The sequence below is a fragment of the Manis javanica genome, chromosome 4 (genome assembly GCF_040802235.1).
Source record: "Manis javanica isolate MJ-LG chromosome 4, MJ_LKY, whole genome shotgun sequence".
Taxonomy (NCBI): Eukaryota; Metazoa; Chordata; class Mammalia; order Pholidota; family Manidae; genus Manis; species Manis javanica.
The window spans coordinates 109,252,222-109,266,621 of NC_133159.1; the positions used below are offsets into that span (position 1 = coordinate 109,252,222).

Genomic DNA, 14,400 nt, shown 5'->3' on the forward strand with positions numbered 1-14,400 from the left:
CTGGCACATTTGGAGGTCCACATTTTATGAAGAAACCATTTTAACTGTTTAACCATTTTATCAACTTAGAAGCTGAAGCTGGGATTTAAAAATTTTCTTTACATCACTCTTAGAGGCCCTTTAGAACAGATCATATGGAACCTAGGGAACCTGGAAGTGTACAGCACCTCCATTCTCTTCTCCACAACCTTCTAGAACTATCAAGGCCAGTAAATACCTGCTCTGAGAGTTACAGAAGAGAGGTTACCAAGTGGGTTTTATTCCTTTGGGGCACAGGGATATGTCTAGCATTCACCTCTCAGGTATAAAGACACTCCTCCATTCCTACCTGGGAGGCAGGGAAGTTTCTGTCATCCCTGCCGTTGTGTTACCTTGAAGAGGGAGCTAGCTGTTTTCCAGAGCCTATTGCCAGATTTAGGGGTACTGCCCATTCCAGAGTGGGTCAGATCTGCCTACTTTCCATGTGGACCACAGCCTGGTGAAGCAGCCATCTGCAGAGAGCAGCTGGGCTTGAAGAGGCTTCAAGGTCCTGCTTGGCCATTCTTTTAGGCCCTAGGATGCTAACCTGGGCTTGGGGAGCAAATGTCATCGGAGAAGTTGAGGTTCATCATTTCTCAAGAATACAAATACCTTTAAAGGCAACGTGCCCCAGCTCTCGTAACCATGTAAGGGCAGCATTGGTATAATAGCGTCTGCAAAATAAGTCCCACCCAGAGCCAAACTGGCTTTGACTTTGGCCTGGGCCTCCTGCCAGGTAAGCACCTGCCAGACTCGCTTAGGCCAGTCTGAGTGAGCTTGCCCTTACTGCCTGCATTTTGTACGCTGGAGGAAAGGTTTGCCCGGCTCCACAAAGTCTACAGGCTGGCCTACGTACAGGAAGAGGACAGTACGTGGAAGCTTTTTTCCAACCCATCGTCTAGGGGCAGGCAGGGTGATGCTCTTAACCACCGCTGATCTTGCAGTTGAAAGGGGTAAACGACCAAAGAAGAGAATGTTTGAAGTGTAACCACACACGCTAGACAAAACTTCGGCCAGGCTCACTTAGATCCCGAGCTCCGCCTTAATGTAAAATCTAGGCAGGCGCAGATGGGCGTGGCCTTAAGCTCTAGGCCACGCCCTCCACGAGCTCCCGCTTACCCTCGTTGGCGAACGGCGTCTTTGGGGCGTGTCCCATGGCTAGACCCCGCCCCTGGCGCGCCTATACCAGGGGGCGGTTCCACGCGCGCCAGCGTAGTAGGAACTAGTGTGCTGGCCGGACGTTCACGCTCTATGCTGCAGCATCCTCGGGAGATGAACGGGACGGGGAGTTGGTGTTCCCTGGTGGACGTACACCCAGGGGAGCGGACCGAGGTAAGAAAAAGAGGCCGCACCGCCTCTTTTATTCTTGGCTTCCAATTCCGCCCCTCCCGTGCCCCGCGCCTAGTTCGCTGACATCTCCTGGCTCCGCGACTCTTGTTTTTCTTTTTTTCTACCGGCCGGCGGCGGGCAGGGTGAGTCGTGGGACAAGGGCTCCTGTGAGGCTCAGGGCGTCCCTGCCCTTTCGGAGGACACTGCGTCTCCTGCCCGGGACCCGGCGCCCATTTCCCGTGCTCTTTGCTCAGGCGTCCTGTGGGTAATAGATTGTGTCGGAGGAGAATAAGCTCCAGGGATGGAATCTCTGCTCTCGTTTGGACTTTGGGTCGCCGATGGAGGGGAATTAGGCTTTTCTGTGGGTCCTAGTGACCTCAGAGGCCCTTCAAAGAACTTCATGGTGCTTTGGGTTATCAGTGTGACAAGACAAAGGGTAGGGTGAAATCCTACAGCTCGGACTGGAGGGTGGGGGCGCTAGGACTCCAAGAACGCCGAGATTGGCCAGTATCTCTACCTTTCGGATTTCTCCTCCCCATTTGCAGTTCTCCTGCTTCCCTCCCCCTGTCGGACAACCGATAGCTTTCTGGGACGGTTTTTGTTGGTTTTGCTTCCGTCTCCCGCCTCCAAGCCCCGGACAAGTGGATCAAGGAGCTGCCAGAATTTGGGCTGAGAAGGGAAGGGAAATGATCTATTCGAGGGTTTCTGTAGGGAGTAAGGGTCGGGGAGAGAGGGCCGTTCTCTAGGGCTAACCGATCTGCCCTGCTGCCCTCACTCCTTGCCTCCCTGACCCTGTTCTCCTCCCCACCCCAGCTGACCATATGATTTTTCCCCTCCAGAGGCAGAGGCGGCTAACTTGTGGCCGAGTGTTTTCTCCCTTTACTCTGTCCAGTCCTCTCGTCCAGTCTCAGCATGCCCCTGAGGTAGCTAACCCAACTGCACATCTTCAAAGATATTTGTAGAATGGTTCCTCATTTCACGTTTAGGAATAGAGGTGGTCACTTAATTCTGTTCACAGTTCCCTCTCTATTTCTGCCTAAGTTGCGAGTGTTCCGACCACATTGCAGTACAGGTCTTGCTGCTGCCCAACCCCAGGCCCCCAGTCCCTCATCTACTGTAGCCTGCCAGTTCCTCAGCTACAGGACTCTGAAGAAATGGGAAAAATATCCTCTATTGTGTCAGCCCCAAGTCCTATTCCATGCTCTTGCTCACGGTTTTGGAATGGTGAGGCAGGGAAAAAGGTATGAGGAAAGCAAAGGAGAGTGGAGTTTTGGCTTCTTTTGTGCTTGTTGTAGAAAAGAAATCCTGAAAGGTCTTAAGACCAAGGCATTGGCAGTGTTGAGAATTCGTACTGACACCGTCTTCTATTCCTTGATGTTCCTCTTCTATTCTTAGGTCTGGTGGGACAGAAAGAGTGGGTAGGAAAATTGAGAGCAAAGTCTCCGGTCATAGGTTAGTTTGAAGCTAATCAGACACCTGTAGAACAAAGGGGAGGCAAATTCCCTTTTATTCTTTCTTTATAGGCTGGGCTTGAGAGTTATTTTACTTCAAAGCTGGGAATGAAATAACCATTGCCCTAATCTGTTTTTGGAGACATTCCTGAGCTCTTAAGGAGGGGGAGGAGATGGTAGTCAGTCAGTCAGGAGACAGGCTTTGTCCTGGATTCCTCTCCTCTGAGCCAGCCAGCAGAGAAAATTTATGCTTTGGACAGCCCTCAGGGTTTTGTCATATATTCACCCCATTGAGTGAGTGCGTAGTGCGGGTGCAAAGTGAGTGAGTGAATAAATAAACAACCAGATGTTTCTTATGGTGTCAGCAGCATAGACAATTTAACCAAACTGGTGTGTCCTTGTGCGAGTCAGGACCCTGGGACCCTGTTGGTGTTTCCCTACCAGCCAGGCCATATGCTTTAGTACACTACACATGGACATGGAAATATGACTAACACTCTCTGGGTTGCTTTTACTGTTGGAGGCAGATGCAGCAGGTCCAAGGGAACCAGTTTTTCAAACTGCAAGTCTTAACCACCAGTGGGTCTGCAATCAACTTACGAATTAGAACCAGCATTAGAAAAGAAATAGTTTCCAATTATATGACATTCTGGAAAAGGAAAAACTATGGAGTTAAATACAATGATTAGTAAAAAGCAGAGTTGCCAGGAGATTAGGGCACAGGGTGGAGAGATGAACATAGATTTTCAGGGGCAGTGAAAATACTCTGTATGATGTAATGGTGGATATATGTCATTATACTTTTGTCCAACCATTTTGTACGACACCATTTACTTCTTAGAGTGAACCTTAAGGTGAACTATGGATTTTGGGTATCATGGTGTGACAGTGTGCCTTCATCCTTGGTAACAAATGTACCACTCTAGTGAATGATGTAAATAATAGAGGCTGTGCATGTGTTGGGGTGGGGGGGTATATGGGAAATACCTTCTTGTTGATTTTGTTGTAAACCTCGAACTGCTCTTAAAAAAAAAAAGTTAACATTCTCAGACTATTAGGGTGGACATTTTTGGCAAAACCTTTGTGTCAGTAATATGTATGCATACATATATGTGTGTGTGTGTGCGCCCACTTATTGGATCATGACCTGTGATGTATTTTTTTTTTATTTTGGTATCGTTAATGTACAATTACATGAGTAACATTATGGTTACTAGACTCTTCTTATTATCAAGTCCCCACCACATACCCCATTATAGTCACTGTCCACTAAGATGTATTTTTTAGGTCAAAAAAGTGCAAGCCATAGTAGTAAGTTATACTGGCAAATAGAAGCACAAATGAACCTCAAAAAATTTTTATTACACATTCTCTTTAAGGTCCTTTGGATTATGATTATAAGCAGCAGAAAGTGACTGCAGCTAACTTAAACAGAAGAGGAATTTATTAGAACGAAATTGGGCAGCTCACAGAATTTAAGGGAAAGATAAAAAGTATGAACCACAGGAGTCCTAGGGTCTGGGTAGGTGGAAAAAAACTAATGGAGGGTTTCTACTTCTGGGTGAATTGATTCCAGCTGTTTTAGGTCTTTTACCTTTCCGCTCAAGATTCCAGAGAGCCCCTGATCCTCCCTTGGCCAGGGCAGGGGGCTTCCTTGATTGACAGGCCCACCGGATTACTCAGTGAAGGAAGGAGATTCCCCAAAGCAAAACCCAAATAGTATTACTGGTGGAGGAGGATGGAAGCCATGTGACAAAAGCAAAAGATGTTCATTACGTTAGACTTTGGTTTGAATGATCTCTGATTTTCTTTTTCTTTTTAAATCTTTTTTTTACCCAAGGAATAAGTCTGCATGACTTTAAAAAGATCTAATAATATCAAATGGCTTTTAAAAGAAGATAGCAAGCAGTTCCCTATCCCAAGTCCTGTCCCATGGCAATAACCACTTTAAATTGTTTTAGCCCTTTGTCTGGTGTTTACTGCCATGTTTCTAAATAATATGCTTGTAGTGATACTGATTTATCAGTTTTAGATGTGTATTGACTTCCTGTTGTAGGAATTTTAGGTAGGTTTATACTTCTGCCCCTTATATGCTCCCTTTCCCTTCTCCCATCCTTCCAAAGTAATTACATCACAGTTTTTGGCTAAACTGTGATTTCTGTTAATAGCATTGTAGTTAAGAGCTTGGCCCTGGGAATCTGACCCAGTGGGCTGTAGTCAGATCTTTGATGTTTGCCTTGCCTAAGATCACTTTAGGAAATTACTTAATTTCCTCAGTCTTAGTTTCCTTATCTGTTAAATGGGGCTATTAATTATACCCTGCTCATAAGGTTGTTGTGCAGATTAAATAGGATAATGCTCTTGAAACATTAAGCACAGTGCCTGGCACATGGTAAATACTCAGATGTTAGCTGTTATTTTCAATTTGCTACTGACCAGCTTACACTAGACTGTTTTAGCCTTCCCTAAGATCCCTGGCCAAGGGATGGAGGAAGAGTCTGGGAACTTTCTGGTCTGGTCAAGGTTTGAGCCTTCTCTGTGTTGACAGTTGTTCTTATCTGTTCCTTTTCCCCTGAAAGGTCTTGAGGATGAGAAGGGGTCTAGAGATAGACCTAGGGTGGAGAGCTAAGTAACTTTAGCTTATCCTAACTCAGCCAGGACTGGTCTTAGAGTGATGTCATAGTTTATATTTTGGCATCCCTCTCTGGGTGTCTTTCCTCTTCTTCCTTTTTGTGATGTCATGGCTAAGGCAGCTCGTGTCCCATGATGTGCTGGGCTCTTTGATAAGGTGATTACCATTAAATAATCTGTCAGTGTTACTTTTCCTTAAAATACTTACATTTTTTTTCATTATCTCTAATTTTTATCTTGATCAATCTTGTCCAGAGAGGTCCTCTCAGTGCCTGGGTGGATTTGGAATTTTTCATCAGCTGTAGTTTGAGCCTTTGTTCTGGAACAGGTGTTACTCCTTTAGGACCTCAGAAGCTGAATTATTTAATACCAAGTCTTTCTTGAGCCCGATTCCTTTATTTATTTATTTTAAAACTAAAGCTGTGGTTTATTCAAAGGCTTACTATAGGCTTTATTATTTTTTAACAACAGCCTTGCTGAGATATTATTCAGATACCATACAAATAACCCATTTAATTTAACAGTTTTTAGTATATTCACAGAGTTGTACAGTCATCAACACAATGAATTTTAGAACATTTTCATCACTCCATAAAGAAATCCTGATCCATTAGCAGTCATTCCCATCCCAACTCCCTGCCCCGCCACCACCCCTAGCTATAGGCAATCACCAGTCTACTTTCTTTCTCTATGATTTGCCTATTCTAGATATTTATATAAATGCAGTCATATAATATGTGATCCTTTATGACTGGCTTCTTTCAAGTAGCATTATGTTTTTAAGTCAACTTATGTTGTAGCATGAATCAGCACTTCATATGGCTGAATAATATTCCATTGTATGGATATATTATCACATATGTTCATGAAAAAATGTTGGTGGAATTTTGAGTAGTTCCTACTTTTTGTCTATTATGAAAATTGTATAGTTTCTCCTTTTTCTCTGCTATGAACATTTGTTTACATGTTTTTGTATGGACATATATTTTGATTTCTTTTGGAGAGAAATACCTAGGAGTGGAATTGTTAGGTCAGAATATTTACATTTTAAAAGAGGATTCATCTGGAGTCATTGATGCTTACTCCTCAGGAATGAATGAATTCTAAAATTGTAGAAGCCCTGGCTCTGTGACACCTGGGTGGGGAAGACACTCCTGGGCAGAGGAACCTTTCAAGTTGATGACTGCCTATTCCTTCCACTCATGAGACCTATCACAAGCTCAGCCCACAAATTCCTTCTCACACCATTTCATCTCCCTCATTCATTGCCAGGTTCTTACTTTCAGGAGCACTACAGCTCATATCTCCAAGTCTGCCAGGAATTTGGGGAATCCTGGGCTCTGCCAGAGGATATGGGAGAGGAGGTTTACCCAGTCACCAGGCACTGGTGGCAGCCTTTGCCTATATTTCCCTGGGGTGGAGGTAGGGGGTTTTCACCCACACGGTTTCGGTTCCAGACACGTGTGTTCAGAGCAGGTGAGACAAGCTTCCCAGCCTGATGGTAATTATGGTGTGACCTCTTTGGGTCACAACGCAGAGCCTTGTGAAATACCTTTCTTTCCTAGGGGTGGGGAGTTTAGTTGGAGAATAGGTATGTGCCTGGGAGGCTGGTGACCTAGATTTAAGCTTGGCCAGCAGGGAAAGGAGAATAAAATATAGAGGTAGGATGGGGACGGGTAGATGAAGGAAGAAAAAGAAAATGGTCTTCTAGGGTCTGGGTGCACAAAAGCAAAAATCACAAAGCAAAATAATCAGAGACTAGAGTTGGGAGGGGGTGCTGAGGCACTGCCCCTTCATTTCAGGCTGGCTGGGCACTAGGCAAGTTTTCTGGAGAGAGATCTTCAGAGTTGAGAGTTCAGGAGCCCACCTCCCTCTACACACTCTCACTATCAGGCCCCAGCATTTTTCTGTGCCAGGTCGCAAGATAATATAATGAGAAGGGTTGTGCTATTTAGGGTGCCGCCCTAAATCCCCTTTTCTCATTTCACCTCCCAATCACCCCGTCAGCCTAGAGCTTGACCAGCCCATGTCTCTGTTTTGTTGGCTAATCTGTGAGCAGACACCTGTTTTGCTGGCTAATCTGTGAGTAGGAGCAGGAATGATTCTTTGTGTCCTACTCAGCAAAGGGCCATTCTCTGGCCTAGAGGACCCTACAGAAAGCAGGACTAAGGGAACCCAAAACCTGCAAGCTGAGTGGCTTTGGGAGTCCCAGTCATGAGAGGGTAGGCTGCAACCATCTCATCTGGCCCTCTTCTGTGATTTTATTGGGACTTCCTTCATCCTGGCCTCTGGGAGCCAGTCTTTCAAGTGGCTGGCAATTCCTATTTCTCAGAGGGGGAGAATTGAGGTGGCTGCTGCTATAGTGGCTTGAGAGACCATGTACATTTTGAGTGGGAGAGGGGACAGGATTGAGGGACAAAGTGATGCAGAAATAGCTTATAGGATTTGAAGGTAAATTAAGGATGCTGGCTTCTAGCTTAGGGGCATTCTCCCCTTCCTTTACTTTCTCTTAGAAGGACCCTTACCCTCCCCCACCACCCAGTGTTCATGGCCCCCATAGTAACCTGGGGACTGAGAGTTGGAGAAACATATTTTCCCATACATCTTTCCTTTATCCATGTGAGCTTGTAGCTCTGGAGCCTCCCTGTTTATCTCCCGATCACTTCTCCTCAGCGTCCTGATCTCTAACCCTTTAGCTATGTGTTTACCCCCTCCCTGTTCTAAGGAATGAGTCACGGTTGCAGATTTGTTTGAACAGAGTGGAGAGGCAGCCTGTAATTTGGAGGTGGCTGGGTTTCTCCCCAAGAATGTTTATGATGTTGGAGGCTGCTTACCTTGTGATTAGCTCCATTTCTTTTTCCCTGGAGAAGAAAGGGTCTTCCTATCTTGCCTGTCCTAGAGCTCCCAGTAGGGACCACCCTGCTAGGTATTTTGGGACCTTCCTAAAGCCCTCTGGAGCCTGCTCACAGCCCTGAGGTACAGCAGTTGTAGAGAACAACCAATGGCACCGAGGAGGGAGGGCCCCAGGGCTCCTTCCACAGCTCTGGGTGGGGTTGTGAAGTGAGGTCTGTGGCCTTGCAGACTGGATTCTCTGGTTCTAGAGGATGAGGTGCCAGAGAGAACCCTAGATTTATTCACAGGCTCCATTTGAACAATTTGCCTCACCTGCTCTCCTCCCTTGTAGTTTTTCCAGAGTTCCTTGGGCAAGTAATGCTGTCTCACCTTAGTGATTTATGTCTTGCAAAGCTCTTTCACACAACCGCACATGTACCTGCCCGGCCCAGATATGTGTAGTGAACACCCAACTTCAGAAATAGAACATTACCAATACTTTTGAAGCCCCTGGGATCCCTCTTACTTTATAACCCTTTCTTTCCTCAACAGAAGAGATTACCGTCTTGAATTTTGTGTTTATTTCCTTGCTTTTTGTTATATTTTTCCTACTTGCTTTCAAGTAATATATTGCTTAGTTTGGCATGTTTTGAGCTTTATATACATGGTATTATCTATATTCTATAGCTTACTTTGTAACATTAATTTTGGGATTCATGTTGATGCATTTTCATAGCTGAATAGTAGTAGTTCATTGTACTAATACACCAGTTTATTCATCCATTTTCTTGTTGGTGTTCCCATTGTTTTACCATTGTGAGCAGTGCTACTGTGAGCATACTTCTTGTCTTATCTTTACACTTGTTAAATCTATAAGCTTAATAAAATCTGGGCTCCTCCCTGCCGCCACCATCAAATGATAAGTCTTTATTGTTTTAACTTCCATTTCTCTGATTGCTGGTGAGATCCATATATCCATTAGCCACTTAATTCCTTCCTTGAGTTGCCTTTCTTAGTCTTTGCCTGTTTTTATTCTTGTTTTCTCCCTTTTCCATGTCTGTCTGTTTCCAGTATTCCTTACTGCTTCTTTGACTGAGGAGTGTGAGTTTCTCAAAAGGAGAATTGGGAAAAATCCCTGACCACATCACCTGGAATTGATGCAGCACATATTTGCTTTGAGAATCCATTCTAGGACAGGCACTATGTTAAATAAGCCATCCATGTCTTCAAGGCTTGCAGTTTTATTGGGGGAGATGCACAAATAAATAATTATGAAGGAATGGGGCATTACAGTTAGTGTATGTAGGGTACAGGGAGCAGGCTCTGACCAAGGAGTGCTAGTAGGGTAGGACCTGCAGAGAAAGGATGCCCAAGCTGAGCCTTGAAGGCTAAAGGATTTGGATGCCTTCCCACAGGTGGAGCAGGAGAGTTTTATATAGAGTGTGGGGTACAAGTGGGATTCTGGTGGGAGTCAAGACATTATGTAAGATAGACAGTGGTAGGCATGATCATGAGAGGACTTTAATGCCACGTTAAGGAGTTAAAAAAAATTCTTTTTAAGGTTTTACTTAGCAATAGCATACATACATAAATCATAAATGTACATTCCAGTAATCTCACAAACCGTACACACTCCTCTAACCAGTACCCAGGTCAAGAAACAAACCATTACCAGCACCACAGAAGCCCCCTCTTGTCCTATTCTCCCTCAAGGATAGTCACTACCCTGACTTGTAAAGCATATATTCGTTTTGCTTGTTTTTATTCTTTTTATATAAGTGAAATTGAGACAGGGAGGCAGCAGGACATAACTGCTGCCCAGTTAGAGTAGGCGTGGGGCTCTGGAAAAGGACAAAGTCTTACAAAATAGGTTGCTTGAAATTGAAACAGAGTAACAATTTATTCCCCATTGGACCCAGTGGTATAGAACAGCTCATTGCTCATAGTCCCATAGGCCCATTAGCTTACAATAGGGTATCTGGGAAACCTTCACAGACATAGCTTAAAATATAACTAGCATTCTGGCTGTTTCTATAGAAAACTCCCGCTGCAGCAAGCATAAAACCCTAGACACCGAGACCCCAAATGGCAACTTTGCCCCTCCCTGCACCTGTGGGGAGTTCTATACTTTCTCATTGTTGGGTCCGTGCAATCGACCTCCAAATAACCGGAAGACGCATGGATGCAAAAGCAAGAATGTTTATTGAGTAGCCAGCATGCTGTGCTGGGGTCTCACACTCACAGGTGGAGACCCCAAAGTACAAGTTCATTCTTCTTTTATACATAGGAATGGGGGTGGTGTGTAGAGCAGGCCATGCGCAGAGGAGAACGGGCCATGCGCAGACCGGGCCCACATATGATCTGATCCTCACCACAACCAACCCACTCACCAACCACCTGGACTGGTTCCCTCCAGGTGGAGTGACACTCCCGACCGCCGGGTGGGCGAGCTGTCCACCTTCCACTGGCTGGGAGCATCTGGCTAGCCCTGGCAACTGTGTTGGCCAAATCCCTGCAACTCCTGCAACCTCCCCCCATGTGACCCGTCTCTCACAAAATAAAGTCACCTAAAAAATGGAGCAGCATTAATTTTCACAAATGCCTAGGGTGCCTAAATGGTTTTCTTGGCTTCACTGGAGATGGCTGGTAATTATAGATTTGCTTTGTTTATGTCACCGTATTCCTATTATGTTAATATGTGTGTGCAAATTAGTTAGTAGTTTAAAACCTATACATAATTAAGGTACTATACAAGAAGATATGTCAAAGAAATAATCAATCCTCCCAAGTTTCCTTCATATGCTACATCTATAGCTTTTCTTCTTCCTTCCTAATTACAAACCTTAAATAGAATTCGTGCCTCATATCGAATTTACCGAGTATCATAATTCCTCCAGGTGGTAAAGATACCTCGAGACAAGTGCTGGGCATAGAAGCCACAGGGCATAAATCTGCAAAGAAGTAAAAAGCTAACCTTTGCAAACAATATGGCTTCTCTCTCACTTACCAACTTTACATTTCCCTGTATGGCCCCGGAAGATGACTGGTTAGCCAGAGACGGGTAAGATTCCTCAAGGGAGGAACAACCTAAGACAGGCACAGTCGCAGGGGGGCCATCAGGTGAGAATTTGGGGATCAACAGAGGTGAGGCTCAGAACCTCACCCCCCCTGCTTTGAGAGAAATCTTCTGCATCCGTGGATGTCTTGCTGCCCTTGTCTAGCCTGGATTAATACTTAGTCCATAGGCACACACCTGATCATCTGATCATCTATATTTGCCTTCTTACAGCACTAAACTATGTTTTCTACCTTTATCTTGCATCTACCTACCACTTCAGCATTTTATTAAAAATAAAAATAATAATAATAGGAGAAATGTGGGATCAACATATAAATCAAGTACAAAAATCAAATGAATATTCATATTTGACCTGATGGTTTATAGGTCATATTGCATGATCAAAACCGAAAGTTTCTGTGATGAATGCCCTTGTACTGTTCACCATGTAAGAATTTATTCACTCTGTAAGAATTCGTTCACCATGTAAGAACTTGTTCGTTATGCTTCAGAAGATTGGAGACTGACGAGAATTAGGCTTGAGATGGATTAATGATTGTACATTGAGCATTGACCCCCTGTACTGAATTTTATTGTTGTTAACAACCATTTGATCAATAAATATGAGAGATGCCCTCTCAAAAAAAAAAAAAAAAAAAAAAAATGGAGCAGCATTAGTCAGGACTCTTCATTCCCCCCTTGAGTTTCATTCTACTTCAAATCTTTGAAGTAACGGAATAGGGTCAATAGGGTCTTCCTTACTTAAGGGCCTGTACTGAGATCTAAGGACCATGAGTTGGACGGTGGAGATCCGTTTCTGTACAAATTTGAGGAGGGCATTGATAAGGCAAGGGCCACATGTAAGAGCCAGTATCAGAAGTAAGAGGGGACCTGCCACTGCTGATAATAAAGTTGTTAGCCATGGGGACCAACTGAAAAGGCGTCTTGGACCTGAAACAAAGCTTGTAGGGAGGAAAGAAAATTTTTATCATTTTGCTCAGTTAACAGATCAGCTCGCAAATTGGGAAGGATCAGGGGAGGCCTGCCAAACAGGATTTCAAACGGAGTTATGCCCAATCTATAGGGAGTGTTCCTGACCCTGAAGAGAATGAAGGGGAGGAGAGTCACCCAGTCACTGCCAGTTTCTAGGGTTAATTTGGTTAAAATCTCCTTAATGGTCTAATTCATCCTTTCTACTTGACCTGAGCTTTGGGGATGATATGCACAGTGTAGCTGCCAATTAGTCCCCAATATATGACTCAACCTTGTGTTACCTGAGAGATGAAAGCTGGTCCGTTGTCTGACCCAATAAAAGCAGGAAGGCCATACCTTGGAATAATGTCTTCTAGGAATTTCTTGGCAACTACTACAGCAGTAGTTTCTCTTTTGGTTGGAAAGGCTTCTACCCATCCGGAAAAGGTATCTACCTAGTTCCCCGAAGCCAGGAATCCAGAGGCAGCAGAACCCTGCTGTCCCCAACAACTTTCTGACAGCCCGTCTACAGTCTGGCCTTGGTAGCTGGAAAATAGTCTCTTTTCTGGCCTGGGATAGCCACTGGCGTCCCCCCTTGAGTTTATATCCCAAATAGGTGACTTCTTCTAAACAGAGTTGAGCTTTTTTAGCAGACACTGGGTACCCTTGTTTTCCCAGTGTCATAAGTAAATCTTTAGTGGCTGCCTGGCATTCTGTTTCTGTCCGGGCAGCTATTAGTAAATCATCTACATATTGAAGCAGGCTCACTTCTGGGTGGAAACGCCGGTACTCACTCAGATCTTTGTGGAGGGCCTCGTCGAAGATGTTCGGTGAGTTCTTGAATCCCTGAGGCAACCTGGTCCACATTAGTTGACCATTCAATCTGTCCTCTGGATCTCTCCATTCAAAAGCAAACAGCAGTTCACTCGAGGAGGCTAGCAGTAAGCTTTGCTTCTTGGGGGATTGGGTACTGCCGCACACAGACAGGGGTGGCAGTGGCCTTTAGTTGGACCACTATTGGTGCCCGATGCTTTGCCCATCCGATGCCTCCCGTCTTGGCCCATACTTCTGGGATCTCTTTTAGCCACTTATGGAGGAGCTTGTAGTTGTCTTTTTCTCTTCTCGGTTTAGTGTAAAGTCTGTGTTCATCATTAAGTGATAAGGTAAGAATGCTGATGGGGGCTCCACTCTGGTCGTTTATGGAAACTGAGTCACCCTCAGAGTGGATGTGGGCTCCCACCTTGGGTAGCAAATCTCTCCCCAGAAGTGGGTAGGGGCACTCAGGGATAACCATGAATGAGTGGGATACCCGTCCCAATTTTAGGTCTATGGATCTTCGGGTAGTCCATGAATATCGGTTAGATCCTGTGGCTCCCTGTACCCCGGACTGTTTGGGAGAAAGGGGCCCCATGGGGTTCTTAAGGATTGAATGTTCTGCTCCAGTGTCAACCATAAAAGTCACTGGCCTCCCCTCCACATTCAGGGTTACCCAAGGCTCGGGGAAGGGGACCGAACCCTGTCCCCCTCAGTCATCTAAGCCTTCTATCTGGAGGACCTTGGGTTGTTCCCTGGCTTCTCTCTTGGGGCATTCATTTTCCAGTGGCTTCTCTCTTTGCAGTAGGCACACTGGTCTTTCTGCAGCAGGTTCTGGCCCTTGGGGGAGGCTTTGGGATCTCAAGGGCCCCGTTGTTCAGTCAGCCTTTTTAATTCTCAGTTCCGGGCAGGACCTTCTAACGAATTAGCCAACAAAATCTTAGCCAACCCGAGGGTCTGTCGCTCTTCTGGGGTGTCTCGGTTATTGAACACTTTCTCAGCCACTGCCAAAAGTTCAGCTAGCCTTTTTCCCTCAAAACCTTCTAATCTTTGTACTTCCGCCTGATATCTGGGGCCGATTGATTGACAAAGGCCAAACTTACCTTCAGCAGCTTCTGGGTCCAGGGGAGTATAGGTCCTATAGGCTTCCAGCAGTCTCTCCAGGAAAGCTCCAGAAGATTCTGTGGGCTCCTGTTTCATCTGAATTACTTTAGACAAATTGGTGGGGCGTGTGCCGCCGCCCAGGGACCCCCCATCAAAATCTGGCAGTAGACAGTGAGCCTCTCCTTACCTTTG

At 45.2% G+C, this 14,400-nt stretch overlaps 1 protein-coding gene across 5 annotated transcripts in view; it reads left to right on the forward strand.

Moving 5' to 3' along the window:
• The first annotated feature begins 1,211 nt into the window (after positions 1 to 1,211).
• Positions 1,212 to 14,400, forward strand: part of LOC108394941 (sorting nexin 27) — a 167,784-nt gene continuing 154,595 nt past the window's right edge. For 4 of the 5 annotated variants that reach the window (XM_073234633.1, XM_073234636.1, XM_073234634.1 and 1 more), the window contains exon 1: positions 1,220 to 1,350. In XM_073234633.1, coding sequence (XP_073090734.1) covers positions 1,270 to 1,350 — 81 coding nt within the window. In that variant the 5' untranslated portion in view covers positions 1,220 to 1,269. Of the gene's footprint in view, positions 1,351 to 14,400 lie in introns of all 5 variants that reach the window. The other variant, XM_073234635.1, reaches the window with a different exon arrangement.